This window comes from Drosophila nasuta, chromosome X (assembly GCF_023558535.2).
Source record: "Drosophila nasuta strain 15112-1781.00 chromosome X, ASM2355853v1, whole genome shotgun sequence".
In the NCBI taxonomy this organism is placed as follows: Eukaryota; Metazoa; Arthropoda; class Insecta; order Diptera; family Drosophilidae; genus Drosophila; species Drosophila nasuta.
This window is the reverse complement of record NC_083459.1, coordinates 31,418,699-31,432,357: the sequence shown is the minus strand read 5'-3', so window position 1 is coordinate 31,432,357 and position 13,659 is coordinate 31,418,699. Positions and strand designations below refer to the sequence as shown.

Below are 13,659 nucleotides of genomic sequence, written 5' to 3'. Positions count from 1 at the left end.
TATCGGTTTCGTATTGTCAACAAGTGTTGGTAAACTGTGCATTAAAATTTAAACAAATGCCGCGCACAGTGTAAAACAATTTATTTAATTTTTTTTTTTAACAACACCCCATTTATTACAACTAAAACTTACGCGCTAACTTATAAGCAATAAAAAAAAAGAGAAAAAAAAATTAATATGTTCCTAGAGCTAAATTAATACATCACAAAGTAAGTAATCGCATCTCTTCACTCCATCAATTACTCACAAAAACTCTATTTGGTTGGATTTTCTTTGGTTTCCTTGGAGTGTAATCCTCAGTCTACGTCGCACTCAGTGCCTGGGGCGCTGGCTGGCTGGCTAAAACAATGACAAACTAGACTCAGCGCTCCTCACTGCTGCTCGCATCCGAATGGGCGCCAACATAACTATCCTTGTGCTCATAGTTATGATGATGATGGATGTGTTCCTCCTCCTCCTCGTGTTCGATGGGCAACTGTTGTTCGGCAATGGGATGATGATGTTCGTGATGCTCATGATGATCATGATTGTGGTGATTGTGGTGGGCATGCTCATGCTTCTCGTGGTGATGAATGTGCTCCTTGGTCTGATGGATTTGAATGGGACGATGCTCCTCGTGTATGATTTTTTTTCTCCTCCTTTAGGACAATCGGCTTGTGGTGATGATGCACATGCTTGATCACCGTGTGCACATGTTTTTCGATCTTTTTATGCACTGGCACGTGGATGACAATCTTCTTTTTCTTCTGCTGGCTGTCAGTATGAAAAAAACGATCGTTAAATAAGTGTGTACACAAAACACATAAAAAGAAAACTATACCCAGCATTTGTTTCTTGCACACAGACTAACATAAAGACCAGCACAGCCAAGATTGATAGCTTCAACAACTGTTAAAATAGAGATAATGCAACTAGGACAACGAGGATACACATGTGATATGTAATTACCGCACTGCGATTATCCATGTTGCTTAAAAGTGTTGAGGTGGAAAGTGGTTTAACGATGTGAAGGTTCGAGCAGCTCGATAACGAATGATTGTTGGCACAGTGTGGCCAAATTATTTTATATCACGAACTTCACAACAACACACAACACAACCGCACAAATGAAATGGAATGTGACGTTTGGAATGCGCCGGCGCCGCTCGGCTTCGCTTCCGTGCAGCGAACAAAACAGCAACAAGCAACAACAAAAACAACAAAAACCAAGCAAAACAGTCGAAAACAAAACAAACGTCAACACACAAAGCGCACGCGTTCAACAAGCAACAAGAAACCTGCAATTTATAATTCGCATTGTAAGCCGAAAGTGCAATGGCAATCATCATGTTAATGCTGATTGTGGGTGTTTTCTACAGTTTCGTTGCAGTTTGCTTTGCTCTCACATCCCACATCTTCGTTGGGCAATTCATGTTGTGGTTGCTCCGAATATGTTAAACACTCTACAAAGCAATTAATTGCAGCTTTTTAAATGCGATCTTATACTTTGAAACTATCATTCTCCTAAACTCTTATACAATTTGAATTGCCGCCATCAAATGGATATGCTAAGCATATTTATACTCACTCTTATACTCATACAGCATACAAAACTGTGAATATGACTTCCGAGTCCTTATTGCGTTGTTTATATTCGCTACAGTTTGAATTGCACTATTGTAGTTCCTTTTCTTGCTTAGCAGAGCATTAAAGATTCGCTGCAATTTCATTTTCCCATCGTTTGGAATTTCCTTTTTCGGGTGGTTTCTTATTGTTATTATTATACCACGTAAACTTCTTTCTTTCTACACTTTTCGTATTACAATTTCAAAATTTCAATTTTCGCACAGACGGAAGACACTTTGCTTGTCTCGGCTTCGTTGCACTTGCGCCACCGAAACTCAGTCAACGGAAATAAGTTGATGTGTGCAAGAAATGTATTTATTAAGTGCTTACATACAATGCACACACGTGCATACATATAATAATGTTATATTATATGAATAGTTATACACTTATGAAGTGTTACATCTGTGTTACGCAATGAATGACATGAAATGCATTTTTCTCCAGCATTTTCCCTTAACATGTATTTATGTAAAGTCGCGCACATAAATTTGAATATTAATCGACTTGCACATTTGCTATCGATATACAACGTAAGCAACACTGCTGCACTGTGCACTGTGAAAAGAATCAACTCACAGACACACATACACTTATAAGTCAGAGGAAGACGAAGAAGAAGAAGCAGCAGAGCAGCAGCAGTAAAAGAGCAAAATAAGCAAACAAAAAATTATTGTGTAAAGCTCATTTACAGGTAATTAGAAATTGCACAATTCTAGCGCAACAACATTAAAACTCAACAGAATCAGCAAACGAAGCCCAATTAATTGTGGCTTAAGTGCATTATCGTGCGGCTTGCGTAAAAAAGTGTGAGACGTGTTCAAGCCGTCATACAAATACACACATACACATATATACTGTCGCTCCATTACCCTGTGTTTGTGTGGGTGAGTGTGTATTGGTGTTGGGAGCCAGGCTGTGCTACGCCCCTTGGCAGGGAAGAAGAGGAACGAAATCAATAGAGCTCCGCGATAGACAACAAAATTAACATAATTGGAACAACACTGAAATTTATCTGCTAAGCGGCTGAGTCATTTTTTGTATAACAATCGCAATCTCATTTATTTTTTTCTATGGTATTTAGTTAAAAATCTCTCCCTCTCCGCAGCCAAAAACAAGTTCAAAGCGAAGCCTCTGCCACGATGACCGATTCCAAGTACTTCACGACCACTAAAAAGGGCGAAATCTTCGAGCTCAAATCGGAGCTGAACAATGACAAGAAAGAGAAGAAAAAGGAGGCGGTGAAGAAGGTGATTGCAAGCATGACAGTGGGCAAGGATGTCTCTGCACTCTTTCCGGATGTGGTCAACTGTATGCAAACCGATAATTTGGAGCTGAAGAAACTTGTGTATTTGTATCTGATGAACTATGCCAAATCCCAACCGGATATGGCCATAATGGCAGTGAATACGTTCGTCAAGGATTGCGAGGATTCGAATCCATTGATTCGTGCACTCGCCGTGCGCACCATGGGCTGCATTCGTGTGGATAAGATTACCGAATATCTGTGTGAACCGTTGCGCAAATGCTTGAAGGATGAGGATCCGTATGTGCGCAAAACCGCTGCCGTTTGTGTGGCCAAGTTGTATGACATTTCGGCTACCATGGTCGAGGATCAAGGTTTCCTCGATCAGTTGAAGGATCTGTTGTCGGACTCCAATCCCATGGTGGTGGCCAATGCGGTGGCAGCGCTCAGCGAGATCAACGAAGCGAGTCAATCCGGTCAGCCCTTGGTGGAGATGAATTCGGTGACGATTAACAAACTGTTGACGGCTCTCAATGAATGCACTGAATGGGGACAGGTTTTCATACTCGATTCCCTTGCCAACTACAGTCCCAAGGATGAGCGTGAGGCGCAATCGATATGCGAACGCATCACACCACGTTTGGCACACGCCAACGCAGCCGTTGTGCTCAGCGCTGTGAAGGTGCTGATGAAACTTCTGGAGATGCTGTCGAGCGATAGCGATTTCTGTGCCACTCTCACCAAGAAACTGGCGCCTCCACTTGTCACTTTGCTCTCGTCGGAGCCGGAGGTGCAATATGTCGCCTTGCGCAACATCAATTTGATTGTGCAGAAACGTCCGGATATCCTGAAACATGAGATGAAAGTGTTCTTTGTCAAATACAATGATCCTATCTATGTGAAACTGGAGAAGTTGGACATTATGATCCGTCTGGCGAATCAGAGCAACATCGCTCAGGTGCTCAGCGAACTTAAGGAATATGCCACCGAGGTGGATGTGGATTTTGTGCGCAAAGCGGTGCGCGCCATCGGACGTTGTGCCATCAAAGTGGAGCCATCGGCGGAGCGTTGTGTGTCCACGCTGCTTGATTTGATCCAAACGAAGGTCAACTATGTGGTGCAGGAGGCCATTGTGGTGATCAAGGATATCTTCCGCAAGTATCCCAACAAATATGAGAGCATCATTAGCACTTTGTGCGAGAATTTGGATACACTCGATGAGCCCGAGGCACGTGCTTCGATGGTCTGGATCATTGGCGAGTACGCCGAGCGCATTGACAACGCCGACGAGTTGCTCGACAGCTTCCTCGAGGGTTTCCAGGACGAGAACGCTCAGGTACAGCTTCAGCTGTTGACGGCGGTTGTTAAGCTCTTCCTCAAGCGTCCATCTGACACCCAGGAGCTGGTGCAGCATGTGCTGTCATTGGCCACACAGGATTCCGATAATCCCGACTTGCGTGATCGCGGTTTCATCTATTGGCGTCTGCTCTCCACGGATCCCGCAGCTGCCAAAGAAGTTGTGCTTGCCGACAAGCCGCTGATATCGGAGGAAACCGATCTGTTGGAGCCAACACTACTCGATGAGCTCATCTGTCACATTAGCTCGCTGGCCAGCGTCTATCACAAGCCGCCCACAGCTTTCGTCGAGGGACGCGGCGCCGGTGTACGCAAATCGCTGCCGAATCGTGCTGCTGGCGCTGGCAATGCTGCTGGTGGCGAGTCGTCGGAGACCGGCGGCGGTTCAGAGGCCATGGTTATACCCAATCAGGATTCGCTAATCGGTGACCTGCTGTCCATGGATATTAATGCTCCCGCTATGCCCGCTGCCCCGGCCACAACCACCAGCAATGTGGATTTGCTGGGCGGTGGACTGGACATTTTGTTAGGCGGACCACCGGCGTCTAGTCAGGAGACAGGCGTTGGTTCTGGCGGCGGCGGTGCGAGCAGTTTGCTGGGCGACATCTTTGGGCTGGCGGGCGCTTCGTTATCGGTAGGCGTACAAATCCCCAAGGTCACCTGGTTGCCAGCCGAGAAGGGCAAGGGACTGGAAATACAAGGCACATTCTCGCGTCGCAATGGCGAAATCTTTATGGACATGACGCTCACCAACAAGGCCATGCAACCCATGACAAATTTCGCCATTCAGCTGAATAAAAACAGCTTCGGTTTGGTCCCCGCTGCTCCGTTGCAGGCTCCACCATTGCCCCCGAATCAGAGCACCGAGATGAGCCTGGCGCTGGGCACCAGCGGTCCCATACAGCGCATGGAGCCATTGAACAATCTGCAGGTGGCCGTTAAGAACAACATCGATATCTTCTATTTCGCATGCTTGGTGCATGGCAATGTGCTCTTCGCGGAGGATGGACAGCTGGATAAGCGTGTGTTCCTCAACACCTGGAAGGAGATCCCGGCGGCCAATGAGCTGCAATACAGTTTGAGTGGCGTCATTGGCACCACCGATGGCATTGCCAGCAAAATGACCACCAACAACATTTTCACCATTGCCAAGCGCAATGTCGAGGGTCAGGATATGTTGTATCAATCGTTGAAGTTGACCAACAACATTTGGGTGCTGCTCGAGTTGAAGCTGCAGCCGGGAAATCCCGACGCAACGCTCAGTCTAAAGTCGCGTTCGGTGGAGGTGGCCAATATCATTTTCGCCGCCTACGAAGCCATCATACGTTCCCCTTAAGTTGATTAATCGCGAGTAGCAGCAGCTGGAGCAGCAGCAAACATCAAGATGCGGTAATCGAAATGAAATTATAAATATTATTAATTGAGTAGTTATTTGAATGTGTTACGCGTTGCAAACTTTGTTAAAGAAGAAAAGAAAAGAATCAATCCAAATGACGATGTGTATTATTATGAAATACTATTATTACATATACTATATAAAAACTATGCATATACATATATATATACACATACATATTATAATCGCCTGTAATTTCTGTAATTCCCCCTTTCATGTTATCGATATCATTATGTGCACGATACAATCGACAGCATCGTTTTTAAGTCGCATTCCAGGAGTGTTGTTTTCAAGCGCTCACTTGTCTCGGAGCTTTCCACGAGTTCTATTTAGGCACACGACGCTTTCCCCCCTACACCCACACACACACATCTAGCAACAAATTAAAAAAAATATGTAATAAAACACTTATGCTATATACTATATATAACCAAAAAAAAAGGAAAAAGTTTGTTTTAATTATATTTATAATCTGAATTAATATACCCTTTGGCTGTCATTTTTCTTTCACAGGGTATACAGTAATTGTATTTACATATTCACCTGCATTTACATACATAAATGTAAAAGAAAGCTCTACTCCACTAAGCTTTCGGCAAATGGTGTCCTCTGAGCTTTTGTGCTTTCCTCACGAGGGTTGCTGCTTGCCTTTTTCACTATTGCTATCCTCCTCTGGCCGCCACTTCTTTTGTGTGCGTGGCCCACAGCTATCAGCTATGGTGTCGGTTGTCCTTGTTGCACTTGTTCTTCGTGGAATCAACGTTGCGCGCTCAACATTGTCGTGTCGCCAATGTGTGTGTTTTGTTGTACCACAAGCAAATTTGTCTTGGCCCCGATTGTAACGTCCCAGCACACAACTGAAGCTTCAACTCCGAACAATAAACCAAAAGAAATTAAAGTGTACACAATAAACATTAAAAAGCGAGACGCGAGTGTAAAATAATTTAAACAAAAATAAATTAAACAGTGCACAAAAAAAACTCGAATAATGTAAAGTAAATAGTAGAAGAATTTCAGGAGCAGCAATTGGAGATTACAGCAGAAGAAGAAGAAGCAGCAGAAGATGCCGTCGCGTGAAAACAACTCCGCCCTATTTTGAGCTGCAGTCATTGACATAGACTAAAAACCACAGCAACAACACAACCATGTGCCGCTGCCTTCATATCCTGATCCTTGCTGTTGAACAAGCATCAATATTATTATTAACGTATTAGGCATTAACTTTTGAATCGCATAGAAGAGTTTTGCCATCATCAAAGAGGATGGGAGCGGGAAACGAGAATGGCACAGCGAGCAGCGCTGCCGACGTCGCTGCCGCTGCTTCTGCTGCTGTTGCTAAGAGCAGCGCCTTGCATTCGCTGGACAGCTATGATGTGGTCTACGATGGTCAGGAGCATGATGACACCAAAAGCGTGTCTCATCTCGATTGGCCCTTCTTAATTAAGGTGCGTAGCATTTCACTTTCCCTCCTCCTCCTCCCAATCTTTCCCCCTCTTTGTCTCTTTGTCAGCTTTCATTTGAACCTGCTCTTTTTTTTGTGAGGTTATGTATGCAAATATGCAAGTGTTGCGCTCTCTTTCTTTTGCTTTTTATCTCTGTTTGTTTGTCCAAGTGTGAGCATGAGTGACTTTGTGTGCGCTTGTGTGTGTGTTAGAGAGTGGGGGAAATGTGCATAAGTGGATGCTTTTTATGTCAACACAGTCGAGAGCTATGTTAACTGAGTCATCAATGAGTGGCCAGCCATTTAGCCAAGTGGCGCCAAGTGTGTCAGTGGCATTGAGGGCTGTTTGGCTGCTTGGCTGCCCGACTGCAATTGCAGCGCCACACAAAAGTCGTCCTTGATCGAATTACAGCACATACGCAAATGGGCGCTGTCACATCCCAGTTTCTCACTTCCCCCCCTCTACCTCCCACCCTCTGACCACTTTAACACGTAAGCATGTTTGCAGTAATTGCTAAAGTTGGGTTAAGTTCGTTCCCTGAGATCTCTCTGCGAAAGTTCCTTAATTAAAAGTGTTTTTTTTTTGATTTTCAAAAATCCTTATTAATTTATATAAATAAACAAATTTTCATTAAATGGAAAATAGATTTTATTTGAAATTGAAAATGACAAATAACTTTTATTATCTCATTTAATTGAAAAATAAGAATTGATATCAGTAAAATATTAATTTTTATTTTCAATGTTTTAATTTAAAAAAGTAAAAATGGGGTATCTTTTAAATATAACTTTAAACTTAAAATCGTAGTCAGGTTTTTATACCCCCTACCCATAGGGTAGAAGGGTATTATAACTTTGTGCCGACAGGAAATGTATGTAACAGGTAAAAGGAGGCATCTCCGACCCTATTCTTGATCAGCGTCAACAGCCGTGACGATATAGCCATGTCCGTCTGTCCGTCCGTCCGTATGAAACACTGGATCTCAGAGACTATATTAAAGAAATAGTTTTGTATGGGCAAAAACGCCTACTTACTAGGGGTCTTAGTTGCTTTGGCTGACAATCTGGTATATTGCGTTATATTCTATGGTATATTTTGAATGCGGTACTATGTCGATATACCAAATATACCATTTGGTATATTTTTAGTATTTTTGCAGTATAATCGGTATATTTTGGGAAGAATACCGCAATATATATATATATATATTTTTTTTCAAAATGGGTAGCGGGTATCTCACAGTCGAGTACACTCGACTGTAGCTTTCTTGTTTTTCACCTAAATTCGATTGTTGATAAATAAATAAATAAATGGCAGCAATGTCTCCCGCATTTTTGCAAACCCATTCTATAGACTCTTGGTAAACTTTCGGTTAGCAGCGAATTTCATGAAGAAGAACAACAAACAAGATATCAAATTGATGAGGTACAGGAAAATGCTTGTTTACTTTGGCACACAATTCGCGGAATGCAGTCGATCGTTGCCAAGGCTCACAGAGTAAACACCTGGCTGAACCACCCTTGAAATTATGCCCGAGATTCCCTCCCAAAAACAAAAAAAAAAAACAAGTAAAAAGTTACAGTCGAGTGTGCTCGACTGTGAGATACCCGCTACCCATTTTGCGTTTAGTATGCAGGCGTTTTTGTCCATACAAAAGTATTTCTTTAATAACTTCGACAATTTTTATCTGATCGCAACCAAATTTTCAGGAATCATAACTACTATAGTTATTACTGCATATACCAAAATTCGCAACTCTGGCTTTAAAATTACGCTTGTTATTCGATTTTTTTTTGATTTGCGGGCGCGGAAGGGGGCGTGGCAAAAATTTGAAACAAATTTGATTTGCGTGAAAACATAACAAATGCTGTCGAGCTCTATCTCTTATAGTCTCTGAGATCCAGTGTTTCATACGGTCGGACGGACAGACGGACATGGCTAGATCGTCTCGGCTGTTAACGCTGATCAAGAATATATATACTTTATAGGGTCGGAGATGCCTCCTTCTACCTGTTACATACATTTCCTGCCGGCACAAAGTTACAATACCCTTCTACCCTATGGGTAGCGGGTATAAAAAGGGAATAGGGCTAAAAATATAATAATGTTCCCTGTGTTTCCGCACGAGAGCATATTTTGCATGGCTGACTGCGTTGATTAACCATATCCTGTTTTTGTTTTTTGTTGTGTTGCAGGGAATCCTGGAGAGCAGCCAGACATGTGCACCCACCACACCGGACACATTGGCCGCCCTGCTCTGGGCAATTATCGCAGTGTTTGGCATCGTCTATGCTCTGCTTGGCTATCGCTGCTTGCGAGCCGTTGGTTTCCTCAGTGGCTTGATGGTGGGCGCCAATGGCATCTTCATATTGCAGGACTTTCAGATCACTTGGCTGGGCAAACCCGCCGACTCGGCGCTAGCCATTGTCGCTGGTCTCTTGGGTGCCGTCTTGGGCTCCACATATCCCGTGGCGTCGGTTTTAATTAGCGCCTTTGCTGGCGCCTTGCTCTCCGGTGCTGCGATGGCCGTGTGCGTTGCCACAATGCCGGACAATGAATTTGGCGTAAGTTGAAGAAATTACAGATTATGCTTATGCTCTATCATTTTATTCTCCTCTTCTCTGCTGCAGTATCGCGAGATCTATGTCGCTGTCGTGGGCGGTGCTGTCATCTGTTCGGTGTTAACGCTGTGCTGTGTCAAGTATGTCACCATACTCACGTCCAGCATTGTTGGCACCGCCATGATTATTGGCGCCATTGACTTTTTCATGCATGGCCTGGAGACCATTAACTGGGTAAGTCCAAGGCAAGAGCTAGATTAAGTATCTAAGGGTTAAAGGAATATCAACTGCGAATTAAAGATATTTAAAAGATTAATGGATATCCTCATTAGCCATTGGTAAGAGGGGAGTGCCTCACCTTTCATTGGATAATTTAATGTAATTACAAGCCTTCAAAATGTAATGCATAGTCTTCATCTACCAATATGCTATAGCTATAGTCGGTCTACAAAGTCTCAGAGATGTGCAAAACAAGGAAGACTAAATGAACACAGTATTTAGCTGCTTGTTACTGAGTAGTTAAAGTTACGGTTTAAATATGCTTCAGAACATAATTAAAAAATGAAAACATGTAAGAATGGGATGAGCAGGAGTTTATACACCAACTCCGACGATCTTTATTCTATAATTGAGCTAGCAAATTAAACCATTTATTTCACCCCATAAACATGTCTAATAAAAGCAAAACAGTGCAGTATTATATTAAATTATTATTGCGAAAAGTTGCTAAAAATATGCCTAATATTAATTAGAAAAGTTACATACTGTACATACATTCAAAATATACCATAGAGTACCAAATATACCATACTTTACGTTCATAATACTTACGTTTAAAATATACCATACAGTAACAAATATACCAAATTATTTCTTAAACAACTTCATTAAGATACAATTTTATAGCAGGAAAATCAATTTTAGTTGCTTTAGTTATATGGGGAACTTCAAAATATACCATACAGAGTACCAAATATACCAGATTCATTCTTAAAGAACTTTTTAAGCAGGAAAATCAGTTGTAGGTGATTTAATATATGGAGAACTACTGCCAAAGAAAGGCATAAATTATATCTAAGGCTAAGTTAGAAATAGTTACATATATACTATTACATTCAAAATATACCATAGAGTAGCAAATATACCATAATACTTCTTATATAACTTATTTAAGATAGGAAAATCAATGTTAGTTGCTTTAATATATGGGGAACTACTGCCAAAGAAAGGCATATCTTAGGTTATGTTTGAAATAGCTATGTACTATTACATTCAAAATATACCATACAGTAACAAATATAACAGATTATTAAATAAGTTCATTAATATACAATTTTATAGCAGGAAAATCAGTTGCAGTTGCTTTAATATATAGGAAACTACTGCAGTCAATAAGGTTTATGCCGAGTCTAAGGCTCCAGCAGCCAGCACTCCCTTTTAATTTAGTATTTAATACTAGATTTAATACAAAAATGGAAAGATTTTATGCATTTGCTTTGCCATGAAGTGAATTTCTCCAATAAGAAGTGATTGTTTTCTGATTCCAACACGTTTTTCTCCCCGCGCAGATACTCAACATGAAGCCACACCCATCGCCACCGCCTTGCTACGGCGGATTGCTGATCACCGCCTGGCCGGTGACCATTGTGATAAGCATTATGGTGCAGTGCTTCATCACCGCCTGGCGCGTGGATCATCGCAAGCGCATCTATATGCGACACCATCAGCCACACGGTGCCCATGGTCCGCATCATCATGGACTGACGCACGGACAGCCGCCGGCGCCGGGTAATCCTCATGTGCCGATGCGACGGGCTCAATCGCGTACACGAGAAACACGCGAGGAGGCGCGTCAACGCAAGTTCCGTTATCTGTATCAGGTGCGCACAGCACGCGGTGACATTATATCGCAGGTATGTTAATGTCTTTGCCTCATTTTAAGAGATGTGAAATTATTCTATTTTTCTTTGACAGAACTTTGTCTCGGCTCTGCAGAAGCGCATACAATTGAGCGGCACCGAAACGCCATCGGAGCGTTCGATTAAGACGAGCTCAAATGAACGCAACACATTCCGCAGTGATCGGACACACTTTACGACCATTCACGATCCGGAGCTGTGCGATAAGATTGAAATTGTGCGCGACATTGGATAACAAACAAGCAATAGCTACATGTAACTATATCCGTAAGGGGGGCTAGGGAGTGATCTATTCAACAGATTGGATTTTAGGGTCGGGGGCCAATTATAAACGATGCGAGTTTGGACAACACGGTTATAGCAACTAGGAATCAACATGTAGCTAAATGGCAAACAAAAACAGAAAACCTAAAAGTGACACGACGGACAGCAGACCGAAAGAAGAGAAGACACAAGCTTTAACTTGATATGGAAATTGAAAGAATACCAGATGAAGAGGACGAGTTATACTCGCGTTTGGTTTCCCGCAAAATATGAAAAGAAAGAAAACCAAAAAAAAAAACGAAACTAATTCAATAATGGATAAATTATGAAAATACTGTAAATGTATTTGCATTCCTAGCACTTTAAGAGCATAATTATGATATTCCCCAATAATCGAAGTTAGGAAACCTTTGCACCAAAAAAAACACATAAGATAAGTGTAAAGTAAAGGAATGTTACTATGACACAAGAATATAATAATATAAGTATATGAATACGAAAAGATAGTGAATGTAAATGTAGCCAGTGTTTGTAACAAGTTTGACTTGCGTGATTGATTGAAAATGGATTGTGTATCAAGGATTGTTTCTTCTAGTAACTAAATATTATATACTCGTATCTGGTCGAAGTTAAGTTGAATCGCGTATTCCTAAAATGCAACTGCAAATGCAACTGCAAAATGCACACATAATAATTATAATTATCAATTTACTAATGAGTTTGTGATCTGTGTTATTCAACATATTCCAAGAAAAAAACAAAACAAAATACATATGAAACAACTTTTTCCGCTCTTCGAATACAACTTATACTATATACATATATATAGTGCATATATCTACTAATTACAACTGATGTTTCCTTCGATTTTAAAAACAAGTCTACATAGTAATCCATAGCAAATACAACAATAATATATATATATATATATGATGTGCATACCTATTAAGTACAATAAATTTAACATGTCCGGGAACCGAATTTTACGCCAAAATATAGCAAACGAATCTGTACAGTTGCCTATTAGGAATTTAAATAACCGAGAAAAAAAAAGAACGTTATGAAATTTTGCAAAATTGCATTTAAAAAATCCTTGTACTTGTCGTATTTATCATAAAGTTTAAGGCTAAGCTAAGGTTCTCTCTATTATTAATTGAATGAAATAAGCTCCATGCAAAGAAAAAAAACTGCAGTACAAACTCACGTTGAGGAACTGCAGATTAGACATTGACCTAGCATTATATATTTAAAAATGAAAACGAAACCAAAGAAGAAAACTCTGTAATGAAACGTTAGTCCGTGTTAGTCCTGCTAAGGAAGAAGAAGAATTGCTGCCGTCCTCAATCACAGCTAATTCAATCAAAAACTAGTCAGTCAGTCAGTCAATCAATCAACGATCGCGGTTGGGTCAATGTCTAATCGGGTTTACTTCTACTAGTCCTAAGACCTAAGTTATCGGAACCGATCTTTTTATCAAAAGTGCAACAAAGATTTATTGTAGCATAGCTTCTTGGTACTTGCTACTGGCATTTAATGAACAAATGGCAGCTGTTATCTTGACAAAAGTTGCAAACTTTTGCTTATATTATATGATAATATATTATATATATAGTTAATGATAATTAATGGAAATGCATATTTAACGACCTACAACAAACATATTATATACAATAAATCTATATATACAGCAGAGGCTAGATCGAGGTCGATATCGAAATCGAGCTCGAAATAAAAATAAATAATGCGAGCCACAACAACACAAAAAAAAACCATGTTTATTCCACAATTTGCCACCAAAGCGATCAACTCACTTGAGTTTTGCAATGTCGCTGTTTCCTCTGGACGCCATCGAGTTGGAGATTCTGCAAAT

General features: G+C 41.2%; 3 protein-coding genes across 3 annotated transcripts; 2 read left to right on the top strand and 1 right to left on the bottom strand.

Moving 5' to 3' along the window:
- Positions 1 to 54: 54 nt before the first annotated feature.
- LOC132796427 (histidine-rich glycoprotein) lies at positions 55 to 1,052 on the bottom strand. The gene is given in 4 exon segments (XM_060807595.1): positions 55 to 631; positions 633 to 753; positions 821 to 888; positions 949 to 1,052. Coding segments are annotated over 4 exon segments (477 nt in total). The 5' UTR covers positions 967 to 1,052; the 3' UTR covers positions 55 to 361.
- A 1,137-nt stretch (positions 1,053 to 2,189) lies between these two features.
- LOC132795669 (AP-1 complex subunit beta-1) lies at positions 2,190 to 6,039 on the top strand. The gene is made up of 2 exons (XM_060806526.1): positions 2,190 to 2,299; positions 2,714 to 6,039. The coding sequence occupies exon 2, from the start codon at positions 2,748 to 2,750 to the stop codon at positions 5,541 to 5,543; it is 2,796 nt and encodes a 931-aa protein (XP_060662509.1). The 5' UTR covers positions 2,190 to 2,299; positions 2,714 to 2,747; the 3' UTR covers positions 5,544 to 6,039.
- An 83-nt stretch (positions 6,040 to 6,122) lies between these two features.
- LOC132795068 (transmembrane protein 198) lies at positions 6,123 to 13,541 on the top strand. Its single transcript, XM_060805497.1, has 5 exons — positions 6,123 to 7,048; positions 9,241 to 9,609; positions 9,676 to 9,840; positions 11,175 to 11,519; positions 11,581 to 13,541. Exons 1-5 carry the CDS (start codon positions 6,866 to 6,868, stop codon positions 11,758 to 11,760), a joined length of 1,242 nt encoding a protein of 413 aa, XP_060661480.1. The 5' UTR covers positions 6,123 to 6,865; the 3' UTR covers positions 11,761 to 13,541.
- Positions 13,542 to 13,659: the final 118 nt, after the last annotated feature.